Here is a 15621-nt window from a genome sequence, read left to right on the forward strand (position 1 = left end):
CACTAACATTTTTAAAGCCATTTGTGGCTGCACAGTTTTGTCTAGTGCACAACACATTTGAGAAATAAATAAAATTCCTATTATCAGCGCATACAAGAAATGAGTGGTGCTGGTTAGTCAAAAATACTGGTTATCTCAGTTCTGCATTTTCAACTAATCAAAAGCTCCTAAGTGATGCAGGTGTTGCGCTCGCGCAAGAGGTGAGGGAGTAAGCAAATCTAGTGGGTGACACCAAAGGAGTGATATTGCAGAAGAATGGGAGACTGATACCAGACTGAGGGCAGGCCGCCAATAACAACTACCCATGAGTGTGACAATTTTTAGTAATTGTATGAGTGTGCGACTGATGGGGAACAAGATGTTACAGCCAGCTTCTGAAGGTTGAGAGACACTCCCAGTCAAAAATGGACCCAACAGAAATTCACGTGTCGGATATCATAACATTTACTGTAATTATTTAGATATATCCTGCGATAGTAATCTATAATTGATTTTAATTTTTTAGCTGGAGAAGTACAAGATTGTTCACATGCATATATTTTATAACTTATTTACAAAATAGCAACAGATGTCGTCATTAATTAGGCTGTATTGTTCGCCCTCTTTTTCTCATTCGTTGCATTTTTTTGCTAAAAGATGCTAAAGCATGTTAATTGTAAACTGATTCAATAGTGCCACCTGCAGGCCAATAACAATTTAGTTCAACTTACTCAACCAGATAGATTGTTTATTATTCATTTAACTGAGTAAATTTTATTTTAAGAAAGACTTCAGATGTCAAATGGGGCAACACTGTTGCAGTATTTAAATGTTTAAAATAGAGGTGGACAGTAGATTACACATCTGTACCCAATGTTGCAAGAAAATTCAGTTAAAATCAACATGGGGAAAATGGTTTTGTTGAAACTAAGACATTATTTAGATCATTACATTCAAATAAATCATAGGTTATTTTGTGCATGGTTGTTTTATACTTCCAAAGTAGACTATAGTAATGTTACCACTTTAACTTTTAGTAATGAATTACTCAGCGTGTTATTCGTTTGTGGGATGTGGGCTTCACTGGCAAGACCAGCATTCATTATCCATCCCTAATTGTCCTTGAGAAAGTGGTGGTGATCTTCCTCTTTGAACCTGCTGCAGGCCATGTGGTGGAGGCACATCCACAATGCTGTTTGGGTGGGATTCCAAGATTTTGACCTTGCGACAGTGATATATTTCCAAGTCAGGATGGTTGTCAAAGAAATCACAAAGATGAAACTAAGGAGGTAAATTTGAAAAGAAGAAAAAACAGAAGTCTACAAAGCCACTATGATTTACAGCAGTTAAAATAACAATCCCCTATTCCAACTAAAAACGTAGCACTTTTAGTTCTTCAACATTTTAACTAATTGTTTCATGATCTTAATCTTTTAAAATAAAATTTAATTTTCTACAATTTGGAGTGTTCAGGTAGTAATGAAGTCCAATACTAGTTTTAAAAAAAACTGTAAAAAATGACAACTGAGCACAAAATAATAAATACTCTAAGAAATCAAGCTAATTCAAAATTGGAGTGCAAGTTCCGCAATTAGATTTTGGAAACATTTTTGTATTTGTATCAGGATTCTGATGTAAATGCAGTGAGTAGGAATGATGAATTTGAAATTTTATGCACATGTAGGGTTTAGCGTTTATCCACAATCCACATTTTGGAAACTTTATATAATATGCAAATCTTTTAAACTTTCTTGTTGCTCAGAGTTAGCAAAGCAGTTGTTGTATTGAGCACTTCACTTTGAATTGCACATTTTCTATGGTAGTTTGGAATCATCAAACTTAGATTTTCAAGACCGATCAAAAGAATTGTATTATTGGGAAATACTAGATTTCTGCTGGGAGGCAACTGCAATAGATGGACCCAACTGTTGGAGCAGCCATTTAATGCTAATGAGCATGGACTTGCAAATTATTTAAACTATTCCTTGTATTTCTCTTACAGGAGGAAGAAGGTGAGGATGCGGATGTTTCATCAGGTCCTTCTGTAGTTAGTCACAAAATGCCCCCGGCCCAGGCTATGCACCACTTCAACTCTCGTTATTCAGAGATAGGCTGTGGTGGATTACAAGTGCGTGATGCTCACGAGGAGAATCCAGAATCTATCCTTGATGAGCATGTACAGCGTGTGATGAAGACTCCTGGTTGCCAGTCTCCTGGACCTGGAAGGCACTCTCCAAAGTCCCGCTCTCCTGATGGCTTATCTAGTGGGAAGGCAACAGGTTTAATGGGGGCAGTGCTGCCTTCAGGGCATAAACATATGTCCAAGACAGGTGTGAAAGTGGAAGCTCCCAACATGTACCATCATAAACATGTTTATCACCATATCCATCATCACAATGGGATGAAACCAAAAGAACAAATTGAGGCAGAAGCCACACAGAGGGTCCAGAGTAACTTCTGGAATGCTGATTCACACCACTATGCAACAAAGTCACGGAATTATGCTGAAAGCATGGGTATGGCACCTAATCCAGTGGAGTCTTTGAATTATGGGTAAGTGGGTATCATGAACAGATTTTTAGTGTAATATTAGTGACAAAATGCCACTACCCACAGGAAAAGCAATGAAAGCTTGTCTAATGATTCAGTAAATTATTGCATTATGCAGTGTGATTTGATTTGATCTAGTATTATCACATGTATTAGTATACAGTGAAAAATATTGTTTCTTGCGCACAATACAGACAAAGCATATCATTCATAAAGAAGGAAAGGATAGAATGTAATGTTAGTCATAGCTAGGGTGTAGAGAAAGATCAACTTAATGAGTTAGGTCCCTTCAAAAGTCTGATGGCAGCAGGGAAAAAGCTGTTCTTGAGTTGGTTGATACTTGTCCTCAGATCTTTGTATCTTTTTCCTGATGGATCAGAAGCTGTGTAGATGACCTGGGTTTGATGCTTGGTCTAAGCTGTGTTAATGACCTTGTTAGGAAAACAATGGGAGTTAACAATTAAAGTCAAATCCAGCTAATGGAAAGTAATGAAATGCCACTAAGATTTCTAGCAAACGTGGCGGCATGATTTTGTCAGAGTAGAAATACTTCACCAGATACATAAATTCTTGGGAAGCCCTTAAAGAATTTATGTATCTGGTAAAGAAAAAACAATCACCGACAAGTTCAAGGACTCTGAAGGAGACTTGGCTAGGGCAGTAGCTAAGAGGGCTCTGGGGCTGGAAATGTTTTTTTCAGGAGAGAATGATGATAGTTTTGAAAACGTGTGGAACAATACTGAAGAAGAGAGACAACTGAAACAGTTCAAGGAGAAAGTACCCATCTGTGGCCAACTAAAAGTGGGAAATCCATCAGACTTGTCAACACGGCGGTGTGGTAATTAGCACTGTAGCCTCACAGCACCAGGGACCCAGGCTCCATTCCTGGCTTGAGTCACTGTCTGTGCAGAGTCTGCACATTTTCCTCATGTCTGTGGGTTTCATCCCACAGTCTGAAAGACCTGCTGGTTCAGTGCATTGGCCATGCTAAATTCTCCCTCAGCGTACCCGAACAGGCACCAGAATGTGGCGACTAGGGGACTTTCACACTAATCTCATTGCAGTATTAATGTAAGCCTATTCGTGACAATAATAAATAAGCTTTAAACTTGAGTTCCCCTATATCTCCAGGCCAATTGTTTATTAAAATATGTAAGAATTGTACTTGAGTGCTCTAATTCGTTGATATTTGACATTGGGTAACAAAATGCCTGATGAGTATTAAAGAAATAAAACTCTGCCTATTTAGTAGTTACATTGGTCATATGCACACTCTAGCCAGTTGAAGCACAGTGAAAGTCCTTCAGAACCAACCTATAGAATACCCACTACTGCACCAGTGTGACACATTTTACAGTTCTTGTATCTCACACATTGGACTCTCTGAAATTGCCAATTAGCACTAAATTAGGGACAGTTTTGTGTTGCTAGATTGAAACTATTCCAAGTTGTCTCATATTCGTTCCTTGCATTTAATCAAGGTGGGCCCAGGCAGAGCGAAACACAACTAATGTCTGAACCACTGAATTACTTAGTATAATTAACACTATTTTGAAGATATCGTTGATGATAAATGTATGCTGGAAATCAAAAAATTGAAATTGGTCAACTGAAATCTGTCAAAATGGCATAAAATAGCTGCAACAACCTTTTGAGTAGAGAATCACCTGATATCTGAACTTGAATTTTCTAGTGTTCAATAGTTGTGATATCATAGAAGCTTTTAGAATACTGACTGATTTGAATATTATGGTGCAGTGGTAAAGTCAACACACTGTCAAAACGAAATACTAAGAAGAATGAGCAGGGAAAAGCAGATGCTGGGAGCTATGAAAGCCCTGCTCCTCCAGAAGACATGGAGCGGAATCAGAAGATTATGCAATGGATAATTGAAGGGGAGAAGGAGATTCACAGACACAAAAAGGCTCCACACAAGTAAGATAACCTATTTTGATTTGAATTGTTGCACCTATGTATGCTGTTTTATAATTTATATTTGAAATCGTAATATTATTGATTGCCTAATATTGTGTTGCAGTTTATTATATGTCAATATAATATGTCAAAATTTGCAATTTCCCCAACGTCCTTTCAAAGTTTCCATAGAAGAAGAGACCTCCAAAGGAACATAAATAAGTTTTTTTCCCCACATTGTAACAAAAGTAACAATTATGATAACTTGATTTATAAATGTGTAGCACTATTTCATGTCTAAAACACCCAGATATTATAAAATAGGAAATTCTGGAAAAACACAACAGGTCTAGCAGCATCTGTGGAGAGAGAAACAGTTAGCTTGTCAGATCTACATGATCAGAGCTCTGAAGATGTCATATAGAGTTGAAATGTTAACTCTCTGTTTCTCTGTCCAGAGATGCTACCAGATTGGTTGAGTTTTTCCTGCATTTCCTGCTTTTGTTTCAGATTTCCAGCATCTGCTGTATTTTGCTTTTATTATTTATTATTATAAAATAACTTATTGATAGACACATGCTTGTCATTCTATAGAAGAATATTTAATTTACATGTGTAAGCCACACCTCAAACATGAGCCCACCCCAGAAGAACAAAACTGACTAGCATTTTGGACTCATCACGATTTAAACATTTTTACTTTTTAAGAAGGCCTTATCCTTAAGCCCACACCAATCAATAGGCGCTCAAACGTCACAAAAATGAATCCACAATCTGTTGGTAAATCAGCAAAGCCACTATTAATGATCATTATATTCTCCTAAGTATGTAATGTCCAGTTTCTGATTGTGTCAATAAAAATTTTTTGCGAAGATTTACTAATTATACACATTCCTTATTGTAACAGTTTGATGGGGACTAAGAAACAACCTAGTCACGATACTTCTAGGCCAAGCTCAATTGAGAGGCCAGGAGCTGTTCATCCATGGGTCAGTGCACAGCTGCGAAATCCTGTCCAACCGTCGCACCCATTCATTCAGGATCCAACCATGCCACCCAACCCAGCACCCAACCCTCTGACTCAATTGGAAGAGGCACGCAGACGGCTCGAAGAAGAGGAAAAGAAGAGTGGCAAACTACAGTCCAAGCAAAGGTGAGAAGAATTAACTATTCCACTTTTGATTTGTCAGTGATGGTGCATTTGAAAAATTGAAAGAACATCTAAAATTCAATCTTTATCAATTATATGTTTAATATACGTAAGCTTCACAATGGTGTAAAAGTTGGCAGTTTACAGATGACCTAGACATTACTTGCATCCATTAAAAAAACAGGTTATTTTCTCTATATTTACAAATACTACAGTGTTAAAACATAGTACACGTTTGATCTAATGACTCGTTTAGACTTGAATGCTGAAAAGCATTGTTAGTTACATTCAGGAAACAGCATTTTTATTAAATAAGACAACTCGATTTCCTCTTAAAATTGTGGGTCCATTGTTTCCAGCACAGTCACATGAGTAGTTCATGTTGACTCAACTCATGAAGTCCAAATATTGTTTCCTTCTGGGTTTTGCTGGGAAATTCATGAGTTGCCTTCTAGAAAATATTCTTCCTAAAACTCCATAATCTAAGTTAGGATAAGGTTTGTACTGAAAATTTCTTAGGTGATTGAGTTTGTGAACTCTCAACACTCTGTTCTACCATTGATTCTTTGCCAATGGAAGAGAATCCAGAAAACTGAAACTTCTAATATGCTGCAAACTACAAAGTGAATTTTGCAACACCTTCATAACGCGATTACCAAAATTTGCCATTTTTATTTGTTTTGGGCCGTGCACTATTGTGCCTAGCTTCAGTCATAATGTGTTTCAATTATATTCTCCATTATATCAGATAAAATGCTTAAATTTGGCTAGGGTAAGCATAGATGTTTCACTTCTGGTATGATTCAGCTGACCACTAGGGATCTTTTATCAAACAATGTTTAGTTAATGTGTTCTATACAGTTAATGTGTATAGAAAGAAAACAGCAATAGCTTTTACCAATTACAAACAAGAAAAAAAAACAACCATGATATTGTATAAACCTTAACAGCTACATTCCATTCCAACCAAACAATCCCATAAACAAAATCTTTACCACATGTCTAGCACAAAAAGTACAAATGGTCACTTAGTCCTTTGGTTGAATGCTGGAGTTCTCTTGATACCACATACAGACAAGCTTGAAGTTAAAACAGCTTCCCAAAGCACCAGGGAGATAGGGGGGAACTCTAAGAACTAATAAGCAAACTACCGCCACCAAAAGGCCAGGAGACTTGCTTCAAGCTAGCCAGCAGAATTTACAATTCAGGGAGAGAAAACATGCCAGCCACTTGACAACTAGAACAGCCTCTGACTCTAAACTAAAACTGTAAATGAATCTTTGGATTCTTCTGGGGAGGAACCACCCGACTTTGACTTGTCAGTCAATCCTCCCCCTCACAATGCAGGGTCCTAAAACAAAATCCCAGAAAATACCTGAGATCCTGAGTAAAAATAAACAAAACTCCATTTAAGTTATTGAAGCAGCAGTAAAAAGACTTCCAGCAGACAACTCAACAACAATGAACCCAAAAGGCTGCTTACGACTGCAGAGAACGTGATTTTAAAAAATTCTTAAAGATGCACAAACATAGCAATATTCAATTGAATTGTGTAAGCAGCCTAATCCTCAAAACAGTCAGCTTCCCCTTGATGGCATCACTGAAATTTAAAACCCACCATGTGATGAAATATCACTGGCACAAACCTCTTGATTCATCAAAGCCATTCTTTAAAAAAGAAAAATTAATTGCTAATTCAAAGTTATTTCAATTCTAATTGTTTTTGTACTTGTTTCATTTTTAGATAAATATTTAAATTTGTATAATTCCTGTCATTTTGATCAGGTACCAAATGAAGTTGGGGGGGGGTTTATGGCAGAATTTAGAAATTTCAGTTCAGTAAAATATATTCTTTGTAAGTTAATACCTACTATCGCACCAAATTTAATGACCCAAAAAATATTTAATTTTAAATATTAGTGACCGTGTTCATTAAATATCGTATTTCCATTAGGTTATTAAGTTTTTAACTTTTCAGTTCTAATTTATGATTGCTTTGTATAAGTGTAATGATTTTTTATTGATCTACAGAAATTGGGGATGTCTAATGATGGTTCCTTGCACAAGGTTAACAATCCATGGAAATGATTAATGAGTTGGCCCTTGCTGTTCTCTTAGACCTCCAAGTATCCAGTCTGATGACTCTAAGTAGAAATTTTGGAATCTACACAGCCAAAAAGTAGTATAATATAGACAAGAAGATAGTTCATAACTTAAAATTAAACGAGTGCTCCTCTGAGTAAGGTTGCAGATGGGCAATGTATGCACCATGATTGGCTGTTTTTGAGAGAGAAGATAGCAGTCAGGTAGCTGGAGTGGAGCATTCTAATTCCGAGGATTATTCTCCATGACACTGCAGGTATGTGCAAGAGGTTATCCAACGGGGTCGCACTTCTATCAGGCCTGCATGTATTCCAGTGCTGAATGTGGTACCAGCCGTCTCCGACATGGATCTCTCTGAGTCAGAGTACGTCCCGCTGCAGTTGATGCATTCTCTGTCATCCTAGGTTTAGATATTAGTTTGTACATAGGCCTTATGTATTAATTGCACTGAATTTTAGTTAAATATAAATATATTTTTCATATTAACACTTAATTTTTGTTCTTGATTTTATTGCAATTTGTTTTAACACATTTTGTACTAACTCCATGTGCATTGGACTGACATTGGATTTATTGCTGTAAAATGCCATCAGGAGCTATTATCCCTGGATCTTCCAGCTGCTTTGAGGGAATTGAATGAGATTTGTCTTGGGTGTAGTTTCCCTCTGCAGTGCAGTTTACGCAACCTGTTTTGTTTGTATTCTCATCTTATCAAAACAGATTAGTATCACACCTTAACCAGTGAACTAAGTTTGCTAAGGCAGTGGGAAGGTACTGGCATATTAAATTTAATGATAATGATTAAAGGAAAAGCAGGATTTTGAACTAGAGCTTGAGAGCAACTAAAAAAGAGCTAAATAAGATCAAAGAAGGTAAGTATGTGAGGTATTTCCTATGCTGGAAATTCCATCTCTTGCAAACACTAATTTTCATAAATATTTTAGAAGCATGGAGCAAACTATATTCATAGTTTTTTTTGGTCACTGATACGTGATATTTTCATTTGCTGGCAGTGTCTGGGCTTTTTAAATAAGGTTTTAAGATGCGTAGCATTAAATATTATGCACAACTATTACATCAGCTGTTTACTGGAAGTAGTAGCAAACACTTGTGCAATATCTTAATGTCAGATGGTCATACAGTTATATGGTTGTTGTCAAGAGCTTCCTTGTGATGTAGGCATTTTTTATCCACATTTTAAATTAAAAATCATTTAAACTTGTCATTTTAAGCCCTTACTTTCCACAAATTTTACTTAATGCTTTCAGTTTCTTGATTAATCCCTCAGATCTAATAACAGAAGTTTCAATCTTATGTTAAAAATATAATAATGTTTTTGAATGTTCACAAAAGTCTTGTATCATTAAAATGGTTTATGTAGGTATTTTAGTAATTTCAGATATTTTAATTTGACCATTTAAACTTTGCTTTCATCTTCTGTACCCACTTTAAAACTGCTGAACATCAGTTCACGAGGGATGCTTAGTAAGACAAAATAATTTTTTTTCCCTCACAGGACCTTTGCTGCTGAGAGGAAAAATATTTTTTCCTCTTACTTTTATGCTTTTGTGCTGCTGGTTACTATTGAGTTTAATAAAATTTAGCTACCATTTGGAAATAATGGTTACAGTTCAGAACAAGTGGAATTGAAATGTCGTTAATGAAGATTTAATAGTTTTCATTAACTCAGTCACCAATAACTGATAAAACGTTTGCAGGTGTACAGTGCATTTGATTGGTGTGCAGTTTGGAATAGCAGATATTTTCTGAATGCCAAGTTGCTGTATTTAGGGAGTGGTGGAGCAGCCAAGTGCAGCTTGGCTGTTGAAAGAGTCATGATGGAAGAGGATGTTCATCAACATTGAACGAAAGGTTTAATGTTGATGAACAAAAATGAGAGATGACAGTACACTAAGCACTATGATTATGTTTACTAAAGTAAGATTAAGATCCTTAATCTGACAATTTATGTGAGGATTAATGCTCGAGGACCTTATTAAATCATAGAATCTTATAGCACCGAAGGAGAATGTTTTGGTTCTTCGGGCCTGTTGCAGTGAAGTAAGTTTTTAGTGGCGATTAACCTGCTTTAAAAAGGGATGTTGATTATTTAAACTTTATAGTAATACCTCTGTCCTTTCATTATTGGTTGAGAAATTCAAATTGCCACCTTTAATATATGATGTTTTCATAAAACAGTTTACTTATTGATGGCATGTGCTGGTTTAATTGTGAAAATACATCCTGGTATTCACAAACTGGTTATTTTGCTGCCCAAAATCATTTTGTAGCAATTCAAATTTTGAAACTAAATGTAATAACGTATGACGTGATTGAGTTAAAATACTCCCGTGAGTGAGATTGTCTTTATCAACTTTAGTTACTTAATTCTTGAATCCAAAAAAAACTGGTTTGGCGGCATGTATACTAAAATTGGAAAGCTACAGAGAAGATTATCATGGCCCCTGTGAAAGGATGATGTACACTTGTGAAAAGTTCCATTTGTTTAAAAAATCCAAAAGAAACTGAATTTGAGAGGTGTTAGAAACCAGGTATTTTGATAGAATCAGTGATTTTTGTTAACATTGTTTGAGTGTCAGTCATTGTACAGGATTTTACAGCCCCTCCCAGCAGCGGGATCTCTGATCCTGCAAACGTCAGCGGAAATTTGAATGGCTGTGCATCAACCGCAGGGAAGCTCTCCGTGGCAAAGACAGAAAATCCCAGCTATATCCTTATGAATTGGCTTTATTTACACTTTTTTTGTTTCTTTAGCAAAAACAAACAAACAAAAGATGATTCATTTCCTCAATTCAGCCTTTTTTCTGCAGGCATTTTACCAATATTTAGTCATATGATTTAGTAAAAGGAAGCTCATCATAATCTCCTTTCCATTATAGGCATAAACCTCAAAAGAAGTCAGCAAATGGTGTCTCTCAACCTGGTGATAATATTGTGGTGGCCTACTACTTCTGTGGGGAGCCAATTCCATACAGAACATCTGTTAAAGGGCGTGTCGTCACATTGGGACAGTTCAAGGAGCTGTTGACTAAGAAAGGGAATTACAGGTATGCATATCCAAACTTAAGATTTCTGCTGTGGTGAAGATCAATAATAAAAATAAAACTTCAGGGATTGCAAGGAGGGGTCTGGAGGTATCAAGTGCCCTTCAGTGCTTAATTGAGCAGCGGCAGGCCTCCCATTCTGATTGAGGCTCCTGATGGTAGTAGCCTTGCCTGCTGAAAGGTACTAGACAATCAGGCCAGGGCTAGTCATTGCTGTCAGCAGGAATAATGGACTAAGGAATAATGGACAAGTCACAGATGAGTAAAAGTGGGGTGAGGGTTGCAGAGCAGACATTGAGGGAGAAAGATGGTGAGAGGGGTCAGACAAGGGATGGGCCTTGGCTTTCAGCACCCACCCTCTGCCTGATCCTGAGTGCCTCAATAGCAAGGGACACCTTTTCTAGGAGACCATTCCAGTTAATCCCTGACCTGATAAACTACGGTAGGCCAGGTCATAATGGATTTCAATTGGCTCACTAATGAGCATAATTGTTATCTTGTCACCGTTGCCAACCGGGAATACTGTATCAGTCCTGTATGCCGTTTGATTTAACTGGGGAGGTTTTCCTATGCCTGGGAGACTGTAAAAGGAATCTCCCACAATTAAATGAGCTCGGCCACTGTGGTTTCCACTGTGATGGGCTGCATAAAATTCAGCCTAAAAAAAGCTTGGTTGTTTTGAACATTCTTCAGAATGATCCATATGTTATAGGTCTTTTTATTCAATTGAAATGATACCAAAGTTACAATTTAATGCTGGACTTCCCAAATGTAAGGGTCAGGTGCAGCTCAGGAGTCATGGTCATTCAGCCTTTAAAGTCTGCGCAGCTCTGTTCTATTTGTCCCTGTATTTCTTTCTTGCTGGTATATAGTGTTTGCATTTCATGCACCAGATATTTTGAAAAGGTTGATTTTAACACCTTATTCATAGATAAACTTTGAATAAAAAATCAAAAATGTGTTCATTTATAGCAATGATAGCATTACTTTGAATCTGTCCATTAGGCTGTGCAATGGCCAAAGTGGTCTTGGAAGACAAAACGTTTAGCTATTCCTGATTTATTAATATTATTACAGTGTAAGATAATTGGTATCGCTGCATTAACAAAATACCCAGTATGTTCTATACTCATAATTAATTGCCGCAGATTTGAATTTGTAAACCTTAGTGTTCTTGTGGGTGCTAAACTGTAATAATTTTGTAACATCAAAAGAAGTATAAAAGTTTGCGATGCATAAGAGCGAATCCCCAAAAATGGTAATCACTTAATTGGCTTCAGCATTCAAAGATTTCACTAAGATAAACTGTAGTGTACATAGGTACAACTCACAGGATGGATTAAATCAGCTATGAAGTGGTGCATGAATCAGTCTGAAGCTTGGCTTGCATCGGTTGGTTGATCTAATTTGACTCAATTTGTTAGAAATGGGAAGTCTGTTCCAGAGTTTTAACAAACTGGATGAGGGAAGTAAGAACTTTTACAGTGTCCGCAATTTCCAAACAATGTGCTCCTGATCCGCTTTACTATTAGGTAATCGCACAGGCGTGCTATTTACCCGTTTTCTATCTGGATATAATGCACGGAACATAAACACATGAATTAAAGGAATAATTCCAAAACATTATTGAACCCTCTGAATAAAACACTATCTTTTCGTTACTAATTTGTGTAAAAGGTTTTGATTTTAAAATTGTTGGCATAGAAATTAGCTAGCTAGCAATGACAGTTAATGATATACTGTGAAAACTTATCTTTTTTGTTTTGCAGGTATTATTTCAAGAAAGTAAGTGATGAGTTTGACTGTGGGGTGGTTTTTGAAGAGGTGCGTGATGAGGAAGCAATTCTGCCAATTTTTGAGGAGAAAATTATTGGAAAAGTAGAAAAAATTGACTAAATGCAAGACGGCCATGAAGAGGAGTATGTAATGGTACAAGAGAAGTTTGAGCTGCTTGGCGTACTTCGGATGACAATACTGGGGGTCACGGTAGTTAACTGTGGAAAATGCATCATGCTGACATATTAAGGCTTCCAACTCTCCACAGGGATATTTTACAACTGCTCGTTACAGCAGAAAAAATGGTGCTTTCAACACCAAGGTCTGCCATTGCAGTCCTTTGATGGGAATGTTTGCAGCATTATCTTCTCTTTATCAGTATATTTCAAACACTAAGTGTAATGTAGCATTGTAAAATTGTATTAGAAATTGTAATATGAAACTGTTTACTAAAGCTGCATATTTTTGATATAATGTAATCTGAGGAAAATAGCATTTTTAATGTAACAGTGCTCTTATGTTATTTTAAACATACATACAGGTACTTGAGCTCACCAAATGTGTACAGCCATCTGTAATAATAACTATTTGGTCCCTATTTCAAACCATTGATAGTTGTTTTTCCACTTGTAGAATGGATAATTATGACAGATTCCATTGTCTTATCAGGACAAAATGTCTACCAAGAAAGTTTACATAGGCCACCCTTGCAAATACTGCTGTATAGGCCTTTTCGTATGAAAAAGTTGCACAGTTTCACAAGATCCAATTTCATAGGAATGCGTGTGTTGAGGAGTGATTGACTGGTCTCAATTCCCCAACTCCTACCAATGTTTTGTTGGTACCTAGCACTTAATATGCTGCTTTCCAATTCCTGCACATTCTGCACGGCACACAGCTCCAGTTTGAAAACCAAAACTGATGAATCCTAGCTGATTAATCCCAAACCATTGAAAAACTTAGATGAGTTATATTGCCATTTTACAGTGGTCTATACTGTGCTGCTACTGTTGAAGCAGCTTGCTAACTCTACCTACTCCCAAAGCTTGCGTAACAGTTTTGTCGGTCAACATCACACAATCTGATTCAAAATCAAATAGGTTACAATATTTTACACTTGATTTCCAAGCATTGTGTCTAGCTTAAAGCTGATATCACCGCATGGCAGCCAACAACACTTGATTTTTTGGAAACAAAATCCACTGAGTATAACTTACAACGTGAGTGATACGCGGCCCTTCTGTTACCATTGTCAAACTAATATATTGGTGCATGCAGCGTTAAAGTTGACCTGTATTAGACACAAATCCTTATCCATTTTCCTGCAAACTGAAGTTTTGTCCAGGTTTACTTCAGTTTAATGGCCCCTAATTAGTTTAGGAGTGATCATAAATTAGAATATTTTTCTAAATTTGCTGCAGGTCTAACAAGGAGACCAAAAAACCTTTTCAGTCACATTTGCCCTCCAGTTCATTCTTGGGGTACACATTTCACAACTAGTTTAATGAATCATAAATAACCGTGTTGAGAACATCTTTGCAGTCTTTGGACTAGCAACATCTTTAAAATTGTGCATTCTGTCAGACTAAACTGGTGTTCCACTGTTGCAGGACTGAAACTGCATTCAGCCAAAATTTAACTGCTCTTGGTAACGTTAACAAATCCTCTGCTGCCCAAACTACTCCTCGTAAATGCTTAGTATTCACTGTCATTTTATTACATTTTGTATTCAAGCATTTTTTTATAAATCAATCTGCTACAATTATTGGTAGTCCACTTCAATTTTAATGGTGCGTAAGTAAAAACTGCATCAATAAATTCACTTCCTACGACAAACTTTCTCATGGGGGTGAAAAGGCCTATACAGTAAAAGTTACTGTTGATATGATTTTAATCAAGGTATTGAGACTGGAAATTGGCAGATGTTTTTATCTGTCAAATTTCATTGTGTGCTGGTTTATTTATAATAGGTGTCCCTGATGTCAAAAGGGCATTGATTTGAGTTGTAAAACTTCACACTGCAAGCTGGGCTTTCATCACTCTGCCAGTTTATTAATGTAAACGAACTATCATGTCGCTGCCCCATCACCACCCATCCGACCTCTGTTCTGAAGGCATTGTTCCTCCCCACAGTTTTGTTTACTGCCATTCGGCTGCCTAAATGTGTAGAAGCTGGGTTTAAAACTAAATAACGGGTCTTCAGTCTGTTACACAAAGGATAATTAGTTACAAATTTTCCCCAAATCCGGCAGTCCAAGGAACAGCCTAAAACATACGTTTCTGAAAGGTATTGTGTAAATAAAAGTACATCACAGAGTGCCTTTTATATTCAATGCTGTTACCTGTCCGACGCTATGTGACCCCCATGACTGAGGACTAGCTCTCCTCATCCAGGGATCTGCAGTATGGTTTCTCCTCCTGCATTTGGTGTCCAGCGGGATTTTTATGTGGCCCTGCATTCACGGGTTTTGCATTTCCCTTTTTTCTAAGGGTTTCCATTGTAAATATGTACATTTTCTAAAGATGATGTCTTCAAGTAGCAGCACGTCAAAAGATTTAGTTACCTGGTTTCAGTCATCTTTCAGTGTGCTGACTTGTACAATTATCTTTTAAAAGGTACTTGGACAATAAAGAAAAAAAATAAAGTGACTTCTGTGTATGCTGAACCTTCTGTATCTGTGCAGATCATGATCTTGATCATTCTGCTGTTGGAAATTAACCATTTGTCTTGTGTGCATTTCCCATCCCAAAATACATATGAAACTTCTTTGCCCTGCTACATGGAAGAAAAATATTTGTAGTGCTATGGAGAAGTTGCAGAAAGGATTGATGACGGGCCATTGACTGACTTCATTTTAAAGAAAGCAAAAATGTCAGGTTTACATTTATGTTTGGCATATAGTAATTGCAGCAGAACACATTTTCTGTTCATCCATCCCATCCATAGCTTGCTGGCTCAACCACTGAGTTAAGTATTTGAGGGGGGAAAAACACTGGATTTGAAGATTTTTCCCTTTTCCGTTTTCATTCTCAGGATGTGGATGTTGCTAGCAAACCTTGCATTCATCACTGATCTTTTCCCTG

At 37.0% G+C, this 15621-nt stretch overlaps 1 protein-coding gene and 1 pseudogene across 3 annotated transcripts in view; both read left to right on the top strand.

The window, feature by feature from the left end:
- Window positions 1-15186, top strand: part of axin1 (axin 1) — a 113870-nt gene extending 98684 nt beyond the window's left edge. For 2 of the 3 annotated variants that reach the window (XM_080206909.1, XM_080206911.1), the window contains exons 6-11: window positions 1982-2532; window positions 4288-4464; window positions 5351-5596; window positions 7953-8060; window positions 10597-10764; window positions 12531-15186. In XM_080206909.1, the coding sequence (XP_080063035.1) occupies window positions 1982-2532; window positions 4288-4464; window positions 5351-5596; window positions 7953-8060; window positions 10597-10764; window positions 12531-12657 (1377 nt within the window). In that variant the 3' untranslated portion in view covers window positions 12658-15186. The remainder of the gene's footprint in view (window positions 1-1981; window positions 2533-4287; window positions 4465-5350; window positions 5597-7952; window positions 8061-10596; window positions 10765-12530) is intronic. The other variant, XM_080206912.1, reaches the window with a different exon arrangement.
- Window positions 10104-10204, top strand: LOC145355213 (U6 spliceosomal RNA; annotated as a pseudogene).
- Window positions 15187-15621: the final 435 nt, after the last annotated feature.

This window comes from Carcharhinus amblyrhynchos, chromosome 18 (genome assembly GCF_965287045.1).
Source record: "Carcharhinus amblyrhynchos chromosome 18, sCarAmb.v2.hapA, whole genome shotgun sequence".
Classification (NCBI taxonomy): domain Eukaryota; kingdom Metazoa; phylum Chordata; class Chondrichthyes; order Carcharhiniformes; family Carcharhinidae; genus Carcharhinus; species Carcharhinus amblyrhynchos.